A 20,678-nucleotide genomic window follows, 5' to 3' on the forward strand; every position below is an offset into this window, starting at 1 on the left:
AATAGAAGAAAAACAGTGGGCGTCGCTGACAGGGGTACAGTGCTTCCTACATCCAGACACCATAATTATCGTCTGGAGATAAGCTAACTTTTAATAAAACTCGAGAAGCAAAGTAAACAGTTAGAATAGTACCTTATTCAAAGATTAGGTCAACCTGAGGATAGGTCAGTAAGAGTATCGAAAATGAGTCCAGTTGTACCGGGTACAACTGGTCATCCATGCTGTCATTGGCGCGAGTATGTTTGTGAGATATCTCTCATTTAGTAGACCGTACACACTTATTTTCAAAAAGACTTCAACAATTTTAAAATATCATATTATACTACGTTATGTAATTGATACCAAGAAAATATGTGAATAGTAAATATACAATGTTTGGTCGCTATTACCGGATAATAAATCGGTTACTTATTCCACAATTGATGAAAATTAGTTCGTAAACGGACCAATGTACAAAGTAAATATTTGTAAAACCACAATATTGATACGAACAGTGCATGTATTGACATTTATGCATAAATGCAAATAAAAAACATGTCCAAATGGGTGCGAGAGTCTGTAGTCCCAATCATCCTTTGATCTACCACTTGAAAAAGGTTGTCCTAGTCAATGACATGGTTTTTGTTGTGTGAAATTATCTGTAAGGTTTCATAAAAGATTTTTAGTCAAACATTCTTTAAGACTGATGATGTACTCAATACACATGAATGAATAACATGAAAAAGCATTCAAGAAACTCATTGTAGTCCTGCACCTTGGGATTTGCTCGTGCTCCGATTCAGACATAATTTGACACATTTATTGTTAGTTTCAACATCATTGCAATTAGAAAAGAAAGGAGAAATCTTTTATTTCACGAAATGTATCAAATATATCTTAAATTATCGAATATAGATTATTTTTATGTAAATAAAGTCAAACATCAACGATATTCTCACCGAATTATATGTATATTAACACTACAAAAGGAAACAACGCTTAAAGTACATTATACACAGGACAAAACCACAGCATCAGATTGCAAACTTATGATTATGTGTTTGACTCTGGAAACAGGTATATTTATTTATACAGGAAATAGTAATTTATGCCAAATATGGAAATAATATATTAACTTTTTTCAACGCAGAGCAAAACCGTGATTCGAATTTATACAATAAGACAGAGAATTATGAATTTAACGATGATATAAAACTTCAGTTACATATCTTTTTAGTGTGTCATTGCAAATCATTATAATCTACCACAGAATACAAACATTGTGTCATAAATCACCATTGTCACAACAGATCTATTACTGTAGGATGAAGTTTATCTTGTGATAAACTGGCGTATTATCTGATAGCAACCAGTGTTATGTCATTCCTAATCCGGGGATCAACTGTTGATATCAAGGTAGATAGAAAAGCTAAAGGAATTATCTTCTATTTCATCACTTATTCACACTGTCTGCGGTGTTCATCTGATCTATCGAGGTTTTATTGTAATCAGCTAGTCATGTGTATAAGCGATTGTTTAAATCAAGCTACTGACCGCATTTCAAACACATATATACCTTTACACTGACAGATGAATCATGGCCAACACCTCATGCATGTTACGGAAATATGTAACAGTAAGATTTGCGTCAATAGATATATGTGCATGCAAATGGAAATGATTCTAGTTCCGGGGTGTGACTTAGATATCTGATACCGCAACAAAACAAAGCATGATAAAAGGCAGTACAGGGCATTTATTTCAAGTCAAACAGGATTTTTAAAACCATATATAGTATAGAATAATGTTGAAAACCTTACAGTACTCGAGATATATTATTCTTCCATATAACATGTCGCAGTTGATTCCACATTCACGAACTTGTTCCATTTCCGTGAGAGATGTTGAGAAATTAAAGGAAAATATGAACTTGAAGACTATGGGGGATTTACAGTCGTCATCATGGTCTCATCGTGAATTTTACTATTCTACTTCTGTCTGTAATATACAGTTGAAGTGGATCGTTGCTCTTCAGTATGCCTGTTGGTTTTTTTTAGAAAACTGGTTTTCATTTGATAACGTGATATTACTTACCGTGCATTGACCACGGCGGTTGATGAAGCAGAAGACGCTTACTCTTCGGGAACACCAAATCTTAATCACCTTTTGAAGCGTTTTAAGGGTTCACTTACAAATTTTTGTTTTGTTCATATTTTGTTTTAAAATATTTGAGTTTGTGTTTTGTTTTCAATATATTTATTGTGCTAGTTTCAAGCAGCTGGGCCATTTGTGCCTTTTGCTTTTAAAAAGAACGGAAAGTGTAAATTGGAAAAAGAGAGAAAGACCTGAGTGGACGTACACGTGCGTATATTACTCCACTCAAGATACTAATACGTTTTTCATAATTTCACGCTGTCGAATTATACAGCAATACTCTCACGTTGATTTCAGAATTCTGACTATCCATTGTAGTTTTCGGTCAATTTAACTGATCCCTGAAGTGAAGGGATACATTTTGTTAGATGTGAAAAAATATAGAGCTTCCAAATTTCTATGAATCGTCATTGGAAACAATGTTAATGACATTTATGTGCTTATCTATTATATTGTAATTGCATTTATGTATTTCATTAAAATTAAAAATAGGATTTCTTAAAAAGTTTAATTGTATCATTTGTTATAATGGTTTTTTGATGTTAAAACCTCCAATTAGAAAACCAACGTTTGTTCGTTTTTGACACAGTTACATTTTGTATGAGTTGATAGATAGAATTATAAAAGACTGAAGTACGATAAGAATACTGGTACATATTAACAGTGAGGAAAAGTGTATATGGACAATACCAACAGGTCAGCGTCTGTCCTTCGCCTAATCGGGTCACGGCAGTCACTAGGTCGACCTGTTCTACGCATTGTTGGTCAATAGTGTCCGAATGTTACATAAGGGCCAGGTGTAGACTGGTCACTGATAATAGCCAGCATAGCGCGTTGTTGACCAGTAGCCAGTAGCCTTATCAACACTACCCCGCTAAAGGAATCTGGATATTACTCGTATCAACGTTTACGTTAGTACCAGAGTATACATATTTGCTACTGGGTTATAAATATACCTTAAAACTGGAGAGTAGCTGAAGTGTTATCTTCAGTCAATACTAGGCCAAAGACCTAAATATTTTGTATCTGATCAGACTGACCAAATGGATAGCGTTTTACCGAATATATTGCAAATTCAAAAATGAAGATATTGAATAGAAACAATAGACAATGAATTAATATGGCCAACTTTCGACAAAAGTACACACTATATCATATTCAGACATAAGGTATATACACCAGAATGGGGAGTTTTATGTTTAGCGTGGTGATCTCATTGAGAAGTACTCAGTTTCTTTACGCGATGTGAATCTAAAGCGCTTGATGCTTGTTTGTGTGCCTGGTCGTTTCGTTTTTTTTTTTTTTTTTATTTTGTTCGGATCGTGACATTACTTAAATTGACCAAAACGTGCACGATAAGTGTCGTTGAAAGCTTACCTTTCCGGAACACCTGGTCTTATTCTCCTGTAAAAAGGTATTAGGGGGGATACTAATAGCATGTACCATTTGTGGAAACTATTGCGAATTTTTTGCAATTGTCAATATTTGTTTTCTGTTTTTGTGAAGCCGTGATGTTGTCTCTTAGTCGCCATTGTTACCCATGTTCACAAATAATATTACTAACAAAATTATTACTAGGCACATACTACAATTTTCATAATAGATTCATAACGCTTCTGTTTTATGTTTGGTCTCATATAGATCTCAAACTGACTCGTCAAGAGTCACGAAATCGTGAAGAAATAAGCTACCTGGTTATGTAAGCAATGAGACGATAGTTTGCGTAAATGTCACTTTGTGTGTCACACTATTTTGTTGAAAGCACCAAGAATATCTTAAATATCATTTTTGAAATATCTAAATCTTTCTTGCCACATAAATATTAATTTTCTGAATTGTCTTGGCTCATATTCCTACATCATGACCGTATGTCCCGTGATATCTAACGGCGAAATACTTAATACATTCTGTGTACATAGTTTGCCTTGATTAACTTAATGCAACTGGAAGTTTCAACAGAACAACTCAAATATATCGTTTTATTATATAAAATTTATTTCATAATAAATTACATAGGATTCACATATATTATCATTGTGTTCTACGACTGGAATTGGGCGAGTGGTCCCGTCGATTCCCCTACAACACTGCGTTTAGAAAGTCCAGCTTCTGAGCACGGCTCTTGGCCATCTGCAAGAATAAATGCAAACACATCATATGTTTTCTAGTAATTCAATAATTAGTGAATTACTTAATCCGTTGCTTTATAAGTGTCATCCTGATTCTAAAATCAAATTTCATTTTTCTAACATTCTAAAGCTTGTCCATGTGTCTCGGACATAACGACATATTGTGATAGACAATATTGAATGTGTGTTATGTAATGATGTTATGAGGATGAAATAGTGTTGGGATGAAATAAAAGACAAAAAAAAAAGGTAAAACATTTCTAATCCATGGAACGTTTATGGGATTTATCTCACAAAATGTACAAATAACTTGCCTATGGACTAGTTTATGTTACTGCAGAAATGGAGATAACGACAACAATACAAAAAACATCAAGAAAATACCAACATGGCGACATAATCATAATTTGAAGCCAAATTCAATAAAACTAGAGCAAAATATGAACCAGAGATTTACACGGAGACTACAAGTACAAGGAGAATAAGTCCGGAAGAGTTAGAATCTACTTCATCCACGACATCTGCCATGTAAACCTTGGTCAATTCAAGTAAGTAATGTCACGTTCTCAAACGAGAACATGGTATACAACAACGGAACCAACAGGCAAACTAACGATCATCAAATTGAAATAGAATATTTCTGCATAACTATGGCGACCATAAAACTTTCCCATAATTTTTTGAGCCTGCATCTTTTAAACCATTGTGCTACTAGTATTACAAGGTTATTTACCATTGAAAATGTACATATATCACCGAGAAGGTAGAGTAAGATATAAAACCCTTATACCTATCCTGTACATGAACGTCACAAGAACAATTATTTCTTTATATATTAATACACTCAAATTAATATTAATCTTAAAATTATGAAATATTTAAACAGATGTGTTGGTAAACATTACGAGTCTACGAGTATCATACGAGTCATATTAGTTATAGGGTGGACAGAAAGGTTTTAATTTCCAAGCTTAATTCATCTGCAAATTAACGGATTTTTATTTTACAGTTAAATCTTAAATTTTACATCCATATTTAACGTTTAGATAAACAAAGAACAAAGTTCGTCGGAATGTTTCACATTGTATATACCTGGTGGCAAAGCTATAGAATAACAGTATGACTAACACCTCTAATCAAGAGAATGATAATATATTTCGTATATAACTAAATACTATCAAAACGCATCGATAAAAAAGGGAAATAGGAGGATGCAGTGCACTATTCTCATCATATCATTCAATAAATTTGATTATTTAAGAAAAAGAATAGTGTAAGGAAACATTTGAATAAACGTGAATGTTAAGAAACTATGCAAATACTCCAAAAAGAATGTATAAACGTCGCATTTAGATTACAGTCTTATATTCTATTTGCTTCTGAAATGTTTTTGACCATATCTAATCCTGCATCAGTAAAATCGACTTTCTGATCCATTAATGATGATAAAGAATACTTACTGCAATATCTTTCTTTGATTTCTTGACCTTCATCTTTATTTTCTTCCCAGAAATGGCACTCCGGTTTCCTTCTTCTTTACTGTGCGATCTCTTCATGAACTAGAAACAAATACATGGATAAGTCATGTATTCAAAACTAACAGGCATTACAATATAACAGACATTACAATAGTATAATTTCGTTTCATGCATTTGGACACAGGTGCATTTACACTAGTGCCGTTTCCATACATAACCTGATAGAAATATGGAGAAGCAGTATTTACCCCCTGAAAATATACATCTTGTAGTCTAAGAATCCTAACAGAGGATAATAATGATTTTTCCCACATCAACGGTGGTGGTTAAAAATTGAAGAGATACTGAAGACTTGCTTACAATAGATCATAACGTTTTTCAGAACAATGACTGGATACCGGTTAGACAAAATGTGGAAAGTCATTTTCATTATAACTAACGTTTAATAATAATTCAAACTTCCAACATCTCTTATAAGAGAGTTGTGCCGTTTCCATATCTTTTATTTTTAATCTTTAGGTATCTACAATAACCTTCCTTATATAAGAGAGTTGTGCCGTTTCCATATCTTTTATTTTTAATCTTTAGGTATCTACAATAACCTTCCTTATATAAGAGAGTTATAGTTTCGTTTGAACTTTCTTTTATCTGCCTTACAAGTGTCTTTTAGATTGTGTTCTTTTTAGTGTTCATATGAGAGTTTGTGGTTTCTAGCTAAAGTTTCTGAAATTCTAACTATACAATTTGATATAACGTTTGACACTGAGTGTGATTTAATAATGTTAACTGGCAATGTTGATATTCTTGCACTGCGGCTTTCCAATTGGAAGATTATAAAAAAGACATGCAATAAATAGCACCCTATTAATATTGCGATAGTTAAAGTAAAGCGAACGATGAATTAAACTGGGTCGTACAATTGTTTTGTCCTTCTAGGGCTCCTCATTGATGCTAATGGTCTTAATTTTGAAACCTGATAGGCAATCCAAATCCAGTCAGGGAGGTGCATCAGTTCCATGATTTAATCAATTTCGATAGATCAGAATGAAGAAAGATAATACCAGTAACAATTAATCAATGAATGTATCTACCTGGAAAATTCATAGCATTGCCTCTGTCTCCTAAAAGACTGCAGCAACGCGGTTTACTTTCCCACTAAAATCGCAACTGATTCATATAAATTTCCTAAGTATCGTTCAGTGCAGTCCTATCCAGCATAACATTTTGGACATCCTCCAGTTTATTCTCTACACTTCCAGGCATCCTCTACTTCAGAGTAGTGGGAGAACCATCATAACTCTGATGCCGAAACCACATATAGAGTAGGGATATTTTACATTGGTTTTCTTTTATACAAAATTGTAAAGTACTTCAAACAATGATAAAGTCAAAATAAATGAAACAGTATGAAAAGAAAACACCAGTTAACCAGATTCCTACAAACATAATGAAATAAAAACTTTTAATGACTGTCTGATGTGAATTTCTCCCCTTATTCCTTAGGTCAGTTGTACAGTAACCAAAGATTAATTTTGTCTTGGGTAAGTGATGTGTTTGGACACCATTAGTTTTGGTCAAGGGGAGACAACACTAAAATAATGTTGTTCAAAACCAGCGGCCTGTTGATTGAGAGAAGGCACTTAAAACCACAAAATATAATTACAGAATTTTTCATGTGCTAGTAAATTCTGAGAGAAAATTTTATCTTATTTCTAATCCTACAATTTCATGGATTGCTAATTTTCTATATTATGAAATAGATAATGTCTTCGGAATATACAACATTACCGTTTTATTTAATGGACTGCTGTGTTATGAGATCATTAAATGGACATTCATCTTATTCAATTAAATGTTTGCTTCAACTGCATTTTTTTTTTCTCTATTGATTGAGTTTCATTTTAAAATTACACACTTGGAAATCATCTTTACTACACGATGAATACTACTTAATCAAACTGATACCCAAGTTTGGGAGATTTTACTCAAGAAGTATTTTCAGTTCAATTAATATAAAAATACAATATTTCTTAATTAAATTGTAAATGATTATACAATAACAAGAGGCACACAGTCATCTGACTATCAAGACCTTTATATAACAGAGGCCAAATAGCCTAAAATGAAATGCTCAACTACACTTCAGCTTACTAGAAGACATTGGTTGGTTCATAAGGACATTTTCTGCAAACTTGAAATCATATTCTTTGTACTACACAAATGCCATTACTTCGGACTTATTGCTTGTTGAAAAAGTAAGCAACAGACCCTTGTGGTTAAAGAGAAGAAGTTGCTTACCCATTTCAACAACTTTGACCACTGTGACCTTGACAGTGGATCAAGGTCATTAATATTTACAAACATGGTAGCCCTTAATCCCATCAGACTTCAGGCCCAATATCAGCACCCTGTGCCTTTTGGTTACTGAGATGAAGTCATTTAAACATTTTAACATATTTCACACATGTGAACTTAAAAGTGGGTCAAGGTCAATCATTTTAACAACCTTGGAAGCCCTGCATCCAATCATCTTACAGGCACAATGTCATCATCCTGGGTTGTTTGGTCATTGAGAAGTTGTTTAAAGATTTTAACATATTTGACCCCTGTGACCTTGAAAGCATGTCAAGGACATTTGTATTCACAAACTTGGTATCTATTCATCCTAGAATGCTACAGGTTTAGTATCAGCAGTCTGGGCCTTTTGATTATTGAAAAGAAGAAGTTTATTTAAATATATTTAGCCCCTGTGACCTAGAAAACAAAACAAGGTCATTTATATTGAAAAAGTTTAGAAGTCTTAAATCCAAGCATGCTACAGGCCAAATATCAGCAACATGAGCATTTCTGTTATTGAGAAGAAGTCATTACATTATTTCAACATATTTGACCATTGTGCCCTTGAAAGCAGGTCAAGTTCATTCATTTAAACAAACCTGGTAGCCCTTCATCCCATCATGCTACAGGCAAAGTTTAGACAGCTCTACTTTGCCCCATGCTAACACTATCCTTAGACAGCTGCAAGGGCCACATGCTATCATTTACCTTAGACAGTTGTACAGAGTCCCAGGGTATCATCTACCTTAGACAGCTGTACAGGGCCTCGTGCTAACACCTACCTCTAACAGCTGTACAGGGCTCCAGGCTAACACTTAACCTCACACAGCTGTACAGGGCCCAATGCTAACACCTACCTTAACCAGCTGTACAGGGCTCTATATTTACACTTACCTTAGACAGCTGTACAGCGCCCTACGAGGCCCCATGTAAACAGCTGTACAGGGCCCCATGCTAATGTCTACCTTAGACAGCTGTACAGGGCTCTATATTTACACTTACCTTAGACAGCTGTACAGCGCCCTATGTTTACTGTACGAGGCCCCATGCTAATATCTAACTTAAACAGCTGTACAGGGCCCCATGCTAATGTCTACCTTAGACAGCTGTACAGGGCCCCATATTTACACTTTCCTTAGACAGCTGTACAGCACCCTATGTTTACTGTACAAAGCCCCATGCTAATATCTACCTTAAACAGCTGTACAGGGCCCCAGGCTAACACCTATCTTAAATAGCTGTACAGGGCCCTATCCTAACACCTACCTTAAACAGCTGTACAGGGCCCCATATTTACACTTACCTTAGACAGCTGTTCAGGGCCCCATGCTAACACCTACCTTAAACAGCTGTACAGGGCCCCATGTTGTACACTAACCTTAGACATCTGTACAGGGTCCTGTGTTTACTGTTCAGGACCCCATGTTTACACTTACCTTAGACAACTGTACAGGGCCACCATCCTCTTTGGAATGTCGATGGTGTTTCTTTGATTTTTTCTAAGTGTCCAAGATGTTAGCACATCAAGTTGTTCAGGGTTGGTTTCACACAGAGCCATATGTCACCACCAGGTCAAAGTCAAGGTCAGCATGGTTTATGCAAAAGAAATAAACATCAATAACAACAAAATTCTTTTAAGACGAAGAAAAATGTCAAGTAAGTCTTCTAAACATTGCAATGAAACAAATTGTTAAAACAATGACCATTATTCAAAATAAAATTGAAAGGATTTTTTCTGTTTCTTGTTTGATTAAGATTAATTCTGATAAATCACATACCTTGTGTTTGTGATCATGTTTCTTCTTTTTCCTTTTCTCTTCCTCTGTGCAGAGAAAGAAAACATTTTATATGCACAGTTTCCTAACAGACACAATCATCAATCAAAGCTATCAATGAATATATCTAGTAAAAATATCACAAAAATATTTATTGATAATAGCTAATTCTTCATACCTTCCCATTCTGTCATTAATTTCTTCCCCGGGGAAAGAATCGGCTATCAGTTTCTTACATCTTATAATTACATCTTTATATGATTTTAATACAGTGACTAGAACATAATCTTACATAAAGGTCAGTGTTAGAGATAACGTAAAAAATGGAAAAAATTAATGGCAAGGGATCATCTTTTATCTGGAATATTCAACCATACCTTATCTCTACATTTATGTGTTAAACATAAACTACCTGAGTCTATTTCACTCCTTGCTATTACATTCCATCTGTCAGAACCTGAGTGAAAGGAAGGGAAGTAACTCTGGGATATCAAAATCATGCATAAGATACCCTATCATTACCAAAAGCACCTATAGAAATTTGTGATTTTTCAAAAAGACAAACCACATTCATGTAATCAAGTACTCCTACACTTATTGACTTATAAGTGCATTTGCAGTACCTTTAAAATCCTTCTACCCTCACAATACATATTTAGTATGCTAAACCACAGACATTTAAAAGGAGGGATCTGACAAAATCAAATTGATAACATAGAAATCCTTGTTCTCAGCTTTGAAATCATTTCAACAGCTAAATCTTGTCATGTCAATGTCGCTAACAGACTAACTATTTGACCAAAGGAATCAGGTAAACTGGTTTTGTGTTTGTCCAAAGTTTAAAGAGTGCCTACCCATCATGATTTATCAATTTACATCAGAGTCTGTTGTAAGCTAAAACCTGCAGCATGAAACACCATATATATGGTTATTTTTGCAAGAATATTTTTTCACTTTGTGGTACATTAAAGTGATAATGAAAATTTGTTCCCATGAAGTAATGAGACCCGTGTGTGTAAGATGTCTTTTTGCAACCAGATTAAAAAACTTTAATCAGTTGAAATATAATTTGATCATTTAAAAATTTGACCTTTGAAAATTACCAACTACACAGTATGCTACAAAATTCTATCTTCTAGTGGAATGAAAAATGATAACCTTTTGTTTGTTATCTTCTAGTGGAATGAAAAATAACCTTTTGTTTGAAATCTGAACAAAAACTCTTTCATGAAGGAAAAACCTATCCATACATATTTGGAGTTTCAAATGGTTACAGAAATATTTGCTAAGAAAAGCAAGAAAAATTAATCGGATTAGTTTGATGATACCCAAGATTTACCTAAAATTTACATAAAACAAAGGAGATATTATGTTATCAGTGGAAATGGAAAATCAATAAATTGTACACAAATTGTAGATAGGGGAATATGCATGAGAAAAGAAAGTCTGATATTGAAAACATTGTTTAGTTGTTGCTCTTAATTACATTTCGCTTTCACAATATGTCCTCTTTTTTAAAATTGATTAGATTTTTGGTTGGGCGTTTTGGAGGAGGGGAGGGGGAGGGAGGAAGGGTTATCTGTGTCATTGATTCTTTCCCACTTGATATGGATGCTGTATTAGGTAGAAATTATCTACTTCAGCCAATTCTCTCACCTTCAATCTCCCTTATAATCAAAATGTTTCTACCATGATATTGGTATTAGGGGGAGACAACTAGGCGACATGGATAGTTTTCTCCCTATACAAACATAAGGGAGGAAAGATTCAGTGAACTCTGGTAACTTTCCCCTAAAAACCAATATGATAATCAAGGGAGAAGAAATCAACTTCCTCCTTAATAACCAATATTAATGGAAAAATTAACTGGGGTTTGGGGTTCAAATTAGCCAAAAGATTTTTCCCCAAGGAGGAAAGAAAGTAAAGAGCTAGTTAACCGATCTTTTAACTGGGAAAACTTTCAAATGGGAAAAGAATCCACTACACACCAGTACCTTTTTTTCCTCTCAACAATTATTAAATGTTAATTCTATAAACTAGGGATTATACAAAATACTGTAATATAGAAACCTGATGAGCTGGAACTGGATGATCTGCTCCTTCTGTGCACTTTCTTCTTAGGCGGAATATATTCTGGGGATCAAAGGAATTTAAATCAGTGATGTTTGTTAGATATTAGTGATGTATTTTCCTATATGTATCCATGGCCATATTCTTGATTATGTAAGCTGCATATCCTAGATCTTGAAGTAGCAATTAATAGCAATAAAATGATCTTGTGATTAAACATCTTATTTATTTTCATTTGATTTCTGACTGTCATTACAACACCTTCAGCTGCAAAGAATACTTGTATAAAATCTAGGGGGAATAACTCTTATCAGCAATATAATACTATTTCTACTGATTTCAGCACAATAGTCTTAAAGACATTTAGAAAGTAACATTTCATATTTTACAATATAGTATACCTGATTTAGAACTGTGAGGTCGTTTGTGGGATTTTTTCTTTCTGTTGGGTGATGAATCTAGAAAAACGAAATGCCAAAATATATGACAGTAAACATCACTCTCTGTTTTTATGATGAAAGATTGTATACTGGATCAGACATCACTACAGAACATCAGTAGGATTCCATATATATGTTTATGTTGTGTGAAATAAAAAAATGAAATTCAGAATACGGTAACTTACACAGCTGATATGCATTAATATCTGATGTAATTAAGTTCATTTCAGTATACATAGGGTCATCTCATTTCAATAAAGTTAGCTTATTCATATCATGACACAAAGACTTTCATATAGATTTAGCTTTTTTTATAGTTAGGAATCAAGAAATCTGTCGTCATTTCCACACACATTTAAACCCTTTACAAAAAAAACCCTGGTTTGTTCAATTTGACCTATCAAAATTTCTGCTTTGAGTGGTATAGATTTTGTGTCTGGATCTGGATACAATGAGTATCTGCCAATGAATGAGCTGATTCAAATAGTTGTCTAGGCTTATTTGTTTAATCTGTTCACACAAAAAACGTCACATAAGTACTTAAAGTCAAAGGATACATGTACATATGACACATTAAGACATTATACTGTTGATAGATCTTAAGACTCATGTACATATGACACATTAAGACACTGTACTGTTGATATATCTTAAGACACATGTACATATGACACATTAAGACACTGTACTGTTGATACATCTTAAGGCACATGTACATATGACACATTAAGACACTGTACTGTTGATATATCTTAAGACACATGTACATATGACACATTAAGACACTGTACTGTTGATACACCTAAAGACATAAGTAAAGAAAACAAACACTAAGACTTATACCAGTAATTGTGTTACATGCATTACATGTAAGACACATGCGTTAGTGTTGGGACACAATTTAAAGTACATGTTCGAGTGACATACTTTAGTGTACATGTCTAACAGAGGTCAGATTTTGTTTATGGTGCTACCAGGGTTGAAACTGAGACTTGTTTTACAAACCTAACATTCATATTGTTTTTTTTCTAGCTGCTCTTAGAAAGCAATACTCTTATTAACTGGACTATTTATTGTGTAATCCAATGTTAAATCAGGGATGTGTTAGACCTTCCTGGTTAAAAGGAAATTGTCAGAACATAATTCAAGTGTTTACAAACCTGAACTAGATGAACTTCTTGAATGTCTGTAAGACTTTTTTCTTCTTTCTGGTGATGAATCTGACAACAGCAAACAAAAAGACCTCCATAACTGATGTGTATAGCACTGACGACTATTCATTAATTTTGTGTGGATGTCACCTGCCTAAACATGATCAATTTTCTATGGTGAAAGAAAACCCCTGATTCTGCAGATACCTCCACATTAGTCCCCTCATTAGATTCTAATAAAAACAAGCAGTATACTCGCCACCTACAATATGGGCCTTTCTTTGAAATTTTCACAACAAAACTTTGGGATGTTTTGACAAACAAACAGGAAATCTGACAGATCTATCTGTTATCTCCTCAATCAATTATTTTACATTAATGTGGCAGTAAAAGATAACTTTTATACCTTGGTTAGGACACAGCATTTCTCTGAAGGACAATTAAGAAATGATGGCCATACTTGTATCTACATTAGACAAATGACCAGTGCGAAGATTCTTACATTACTGCTTGTAAGCAAATTCACACTGGTTGTTTGTCTGATGAAGGTGACTGTGCAGTCATCAAAATGTCACATTCAAATCTTCTACTGGTTGTGTTATAAGAACTTTTATTATATTTACATTACCAACCTGGAGAAAATGTTCCAAAATATCTTGTGTGTATTGCTCAAATTCAATTCATGACAAATTGATACTTAAAATCCAAATAACTAATATAAATTTATTGATACAAAATTAAAAGTTTAAGATAGTAATAAAATTTTTTGACTTTTGATATAACATAAGCATAAAGAATCTAGAGTTGTTTTCATCGGAGCCATAAAAACTGAGACTTAAATAGATGACAATACCTGAACTAGATGAAGTACTGCTGGAGTCTGAACTGTCTGATGTAGAACTGTCATGTCGATGTCTTCGTTTACTCCCTACTGAAATGGAACATTGTTAGAGATATCTGTCCAGGCAAGTAAGTATCATATATTTGTCAATATTAAATGAGGGTAGATACCAGGGTACGTGGATTTAAGTTACATCCTACATGCTTTGGGCTATTGAAGAAAGATTGTTTCTTTTTTATTCATGTCTGATGATGTATATATGGTTCTTTTATGACTAAATTTTACATTTTTAATACATTATGCTCTAATAAGAACAAAACAGTCAATTTACAAAATTTCTTTTTTTCAAAAATCACTTCTAACATTCAGAGCTGTCAGTACCAAGGTTTTGTATAATGACAAAAAAGATAGTTATCTGAATTCCTATGGTAAACAGGTTACTACTAATTAATTATTAGATTTCATATGTGCTGACGATCTGAAATTGAATATATAGAATTTAGTAAGTAATATAGAAGGTATGGTCCAATATGGTACTGGATCCTAAAAATATATGTTCACTGAATGCGTTTTACTATAATAGATATATATAACTGGTGATTTTTATAAAAAATTCTTTTTATTGTAAGCAATCATACATTCTGTAATATCTTCACAATAAAATTTCTTATTTCTAATCAACAATTCCTTATTTATTGAACTGAGATGTACTGGTAAACACCTTTCATCCGAGTGTGAAATAATTTTTTTTTCTGCAATCACATATACCCTCAGTGGCTACTGTGCACAACATAACAGAGATTTACATAAAACTGATATTTGAATCACCATCTTTCATACAACATTCTAAGACGATTGTTTGTCCCTTATAAAGGGCTTTCAGTATACATTGGCCAAAGGGAATATCAAGACACCTAAATTTACACTAACATTCCTGATTTTAGCTTATAACTTTGTACTTGTTTCATGTTCGATGTATGTGATGTGATTTATGTAATATTTGTGTCTTATTTTCTGTGTCTTGTAAAAGGGCAGATTGCCTTGAAAATTTGACAATTCAGTTGTCTGTACTGTTGTTATTACTTCATTGATCATATGTATACCGGTATGCATGCCCAGGTTAAAAGGGAAGCAATTCATATTTATCTCTCCAACGGAAACTTATGAGATCATGAGATCATGAGATCATGTGATCTATTTTCAATACAGCAGGAAAAAATCATGCATGTATGATGATAGTGCATTTTTTTTTCATTTAGATATTTTCCAAAAATGACACAGAGTCATTACTGGGTGTCTTCACATCACAGTATAGAATATTCAAATCATTGTAAACCCTTAAGTTGTATTCTGTGTTTTACTATGTAAACTTACATTGAGTTTTAACATAGATTGAATGTTTACTACCCTCGGTCACTTTAAAGATATTGAAAGCCACTGATTATAAATCAACAAGAAGTTTCAAGCTAAATTCAATATTCAGCATGCTGCAAGTCTGAAACTTCCTTCTACATTCATGTAAATCATACTAAACTTGGAATTCAATGTCCTGTATGAATCCAGTGACAGGGAAATACAAGTTACTGTAGAGACCTCTATAATATATATACATACCGACTATATGCTTGTACATAGAGGACATTGCTATCATTTGACTTCAATATCTCTTTTGAGGACACAAAGTGAGCTTTAGCCCTCTATTTCTATATCTGACTAATCTTACAACTTACCTTTGTCACCTCCCATGTTGACAGCTTCAGGATTACAAAACAATCACTACAACAGGAAATGCAAAGTTATAAGTTCATAGGTCACACTGGGACAGTTGACAATGTCAGTTTACAGTGTATGTAGGCCAACAATTAGTGAAAATGTTAACTTGCCACTCACTGACTACATCTTTAAAGCGATACAACATATTACAGTTCCTGTACATGTAGCCGTGGAGACCGATTGGTAAGCAGAATTCATTGTTTCTTGAAGCATGCTTTTATAAAATTTTGTATTTCTTGAAATATGATAATTGCGTTATGAACAATTGAATTCCATTGTACATTAGCTGTTGTAATGAAGGTTGTCCAGGTGGTATTTGTGTTGTACAATGTACATATGTTGTTAGTGTATGGTACTTTTGTTGAATTCTGTATTACTTCAGTTTTATAGACATAGCAAACTCTCATTTTGTAAAGTGTTGGGTGTATGTAGCTCATGTGGTAGAACATTATAATGCTCATGGTGAAGGTTTGTTACATCTTGCATATAATTCAGAACATGTACAAGCGAAGCCTATTTGTTATAAAGTATTGTTGTTATTTTGGTGAAGTGAAAGTTTGTTTAGTTGAACACTACTTATGGCCTACTTTCATTTTCCACCATTTCACCTGCATAAGATCACCGAAGTTTACTCTCTGATACTTTGTCTAAGTGAAACGTGTTCTATCTACGAATTCCTCTGTTATAATATCTGTCTGACACTCCAATATCTTGATTAATTGATGTACAACGTAAAGTGTTTCCAGGTCGTTACTTACCTATTTAACGTGTCAACACAATACAGGGGAAGTAACTCGTATCAAACACAAGAAAAATGGCATCACACTACTATTTCTGTCAGTGCGCAATTTTAATACAACCGTGGTTTAGGGAAATTGATGCAACTGATAATTGCCAAGTCACGATGAAATATTACTGTTTTATGTCTTGACATATTTCTATTAATTCTTTGGGTCAGACAAACTGAAACTTCTGAAAAAGTACAGATGACGTTCGAAATTTAAAGTATGTACAGTACTGTACCTCTACCTAACCCTTGTGACTCTTTGTGAGACTTAACTTTTTGTCAAAATAACAACGGCGTTATGAAAAAACAGTCTCTCTTAAAATGTCGTGATGAAAGAACGACAATACATTGCTACCGGCAACTATTTATTGTAAAAGTAAAACATTCTTCTGTTTGAAATTATCTTAAGAAATCCTAATAAAAAAGGTACGTTATTAAAAAATGTACGTCGGTTTGTTTATCGTTATGTATCGGAGGAACATGGATTTTTACTTTCCCGATAAAAGTGATTTCTCAGCAACTATACATTACAAACACGAGTCTTACGTCTGGTCAGAGACGTATATAACATATGTGATATATACGTCTCTGGTCTTGTTAAGTCAAAATTCCATCTTGGTCTTCTATTGTGCCAAAATAAGCAGATTCGTTCAGATAATCTTGATAGTTTCTCGCATATTTGAACTTAATTTGTTCATCTTAACTCGAAAAAGGTCGATACATACTCATAACTATCATTTTCGTTTTTGAAATTTAACTTTTATTATCTCATTTTTTCAGCACAATAATGCAGACATATAAGTACGCACACTTCATTCCGTGTACACACTAGCAACAACCATGCTTTAGTAACATGAAGAAATAATTTGTTTTGAAAAATGTGAAATGTTTAGGCCGATATGGTGACGTTAAACGTCAGATGAACACAAGCTAGCTGACGTGTCTCCCACCAAATAATGTCTCATCATTTCGAAGCATCACATTGTGTTCAAAGTTTCTAAAACTCATTCCTAACTCACATTTAGCTTTTGATACGGTTTGTTTGTTTAATTATAGCCATTTTTTCCAGCTACCCGAGCATATCTCAACAACTTTTTTGTTGAGATTTTTTTTCTGTATTATCACATACATAGAATGTTTTATACAATAATATTATTATATTTTTAGGTACAGCAAAATACTATACAGCAGTGAAATAGTGCAAATGCAAAAATGGAACCCTAATACTGCGATTGCACACTAGTGTTGAACATGGTTTCTCTATTCAAAGTGAGGGCTATAGAACTGCTCAAAAATAAATGTTTCCCCTTAATTTATCAGAGTCCGACATCAGACCGTCTTCTGCTCCGACGAAAATAGTCCGTAATAGTTCTCTGGCTGGACATCTCCCGGTCATAATGTGCTTCTATATCGTCATGTATCTCCCACATTGTATCCAGGTGTTCCCCCAGTTCGGGGTGGTGTTCAAGGTAACGGATGCACAGAAGAGCGCCGTGCTTCGCTTCAGATGCCGTAATAATTCGCTTCGTCGATATTGGAAGAATTGCACAACGCGGACGCTGACTTTGATGAGCTGTATTGTCTCTTTCTTTGACAACAAGTTGTCGTGATGAGGTCGCGTGTGCCTCGTTGTCGCACTCTAATTGTAGCAATGGTGAATGTGTAACACTAGTTTGAACTGAGTTTATACTTTCGTCGGCATCTTCAAAATCGTTACTGTTTTCATCGTCTGTGATGCATTCTTCCTTAATTATCATTTCAGCCGATGATGGAAATATGTTGTGTGGTCGAGGAATATCATTAGCAGTCTCTTTTTCTCCATATGTGTTCAAATTGCATGTGTATGGAGAATAAACGTGGGATTGATCCACCACTGAGGGTCCGGTTAAACTGTTACCAAAAACGTTACTAAACATATTCGGTCCACCATGAAAATTTGGTTCCGAATCTGAATATTCCGATAATTTCCCGTCAAATGATACACCAGGATTATGTTCATCATAGGAGTAACAGTTCTCTAAAATCTGAAACCGTCCCGTAGTACCCTTACTTTTAATTCCGTGGCGTTTCTTGAATTTGAATAACCAGCCATTGGAATACGAAAACGATGGGTCAATATTTAGTTCCTGACCTATAATTTTGGCTTGATCGATGATTGTTTGGTCCGACAAAGTGTTCGATTGATCGATTTTTCTTTGAGCCGATATCCATTTAAAAAGTTCCACTTCCAATTTATTGTGTCGCCCACCTCTGCTCCGTCTCATCTCCTCCTGGTCCGGAGTGATACTCAACCATTTGTCCTTCTGGCGGAGTATTTCCCCCAATGTTGTCCTCCCAGCTGGTAAATTCCACCTATCTTTACAAAATTGGACAAGATTCTCTTGGGTTGCTTTAGGGTTAAATTGTTTATACAGACAAATTTCCCGTTTATGTCTCGCTGTTAGACCAACTCGGGTTCGCTTTATTTTCTCCGGTGATACTCCGGACGTATTGAGGGGAACTGCGTCGTTGCGCGGAGCACTAGGAGACTCGTCGGCCATTGTCCTTATATCGGAATGTGACCTAGTTTGCTCTTCCATTGAACACATTTCTTCACCGAGACTTGCCATAGCGTTCAATCGATTAAATAAATACGTACCTCAATTTTGTGAGTCACTGACACAAAAGAATGCTGTAATTTACGTGGCGTTATTCCACATCATACATTTAAACTGGAGCAGATTCACAATGACTCTCGGCAGTTTACAGCGTGTCTGCTGATATAGCGCATGCGTATATATGTGTGTAAATTAAACGGTAGAGTAAGTGTGTGCCAGTGTGTATAACGATACACTGTTGTGTAGCGTCTGACAATCGTGCACTGATGTAACATACGATGTGCATGCATGACATTACTGCGTTAAACTAACTATATCCATTCATATAATATACGTAAGTATTAGCATGTTATATACAATAGAAATATTCGATTTATCGGGTTTTTAATAAAGAATTTGTATGTTGTTTTCTTTTTCGTATTTCAAAAAATTTATATCAATACAAAAGAGCATCCGTTCATTTATTAATTCATGTGAACACAAGAAGTGGATCGAATATACAAAAAGACATTGTGTGGAAGTTGTGTATGGCTTGTATCGTCTGCTCGTAAAGAAGTGTTTGTTATAGCCGTGCTATAAATAGATAGTGGTTACTATAATCCGACGTTTCCGATAATGCTACAAAACGCATGCGCTAATGGATCCTAAACCGGAAGAGAAACACAAGCGTACGAACTGGTGTGTACAAAACCAGACAAAGTCATTGACATTTGGGGCATTATACACTATGTAATTCAAAACGGATTTAATAATATATACTGACGTATTATGGTACGTATTCACCGAGTTAATGTGTAACTTTAAAATACATCAGGACAAGTCACAATCGGAAAACTGCATGTAGTAATACGTATACATTACCGGTCAAATGGATATGGCGGACGGTGAATCAGTGGACAGTGTAGCTACTACTGTCACAGCGTTGTCTGACCGCTACAGTGAATCTCTCACATCTGATTGTGACGAAAAGTTACCGTCTCCGCCATTGGCTGATGAAAACACTGCAAAATCGTGCAAATCAACTACTGTCAATTCCGACACCTGTGTAACGACCACTAGACCTGACGATAACGACGAGAAATCGGCGATGGTGAGCAGTGAGCGTGAACTTCGCAGGAAGTTGACAACCGCAATGGATAAAGTTAACAAAGAAGTACGGATGGGGAC

At 34.4% G+C, this 20,678-nt stretch overlaps 2 protein-coding genes across 5 annotated transcripts; both read right to left on the minus strand.

Moving 5' to 3' along the window:
- Window positions 1-4,110: 4,110 nt before the first annotated feature.
- Window positions 4,111-20,414, minus strand: LOC132558945 (protein FAM133-like). 4 transcript variants are annotated; one of them, XM_060223564.1, is made up of 10 exons: window positions 20,373-20,414; window positions 16,085-16,130; window positions 14,367-14,444; window positions 13,523-13,582; window positions 12,324-12,380; window positions 11,923-11,985; window positions 9,856-9,899; window positions 9,514-9,576; window positions 5,723-5,821; window positions 4,111-4,263 (listed from the first exon to the last, which is right to left on the minus strand). In XM_060223564.1, the coding sequence occupies exons 2-10, from the start codon at window positions 16,098-16,100 to the stop codon at window positions 4,213-4,215; spliced, it is 531 nt and encodes a 176-aa protein (XP_060079547.1). In that variant the 5' UTR covers window positions 16,101-16,130; window positions 20,373-20,414; the 3' UTR covers window positions 4,111-4,212. The 4 variants fall into 4 exon arrangements, with proteins under 4 accessions (XP_060079547.1, XP_060079549.1, XP_060079548.1 ...); XM_060223566.1 differs by lacking the exon at window positions 20,373-20,414 and adding an exon at window positions 19,553-19,620 and having other exon boundaries at window positions 14,367-14,441; XM_060223565.1 differs by lacking the exon at window positions 20,373-20,414 and adding an exon at window positions 19,553-19,620.
- Window positions 18,231-19,523, minus strand: LOC132558919 (uncharacterized). Its single transcript, XM_060223534.1, has one exon. The coding sequence runs from the start codon at window positions 19,521-19,523 to the stop codon at window positions 18,231-18,233; it is 1,293 nt and encodes a 430-aa protein (XP_060079517.1).
- Window positions 20,415-20,678: the final 264 nt, after the last annotated feature.

This window comes from Ylistrum balloti, unplaced genomic scaffold (genome assembly GCF_031769215.1).
Source record: "Ylistrum balloti isolate Yb309-2 unplaced genomic scaffold, AGI_CSIRO_Ybal_v1 Utg370840, whole genome shotgun sequence".
In the NCBI taxonomy this organism is placed as follows: Eukaryota; Metazoa; Mollusca; class Bivalvia; order Pectinida; family Pectinidae; genus Ylistrum; species Ylistrum balloti.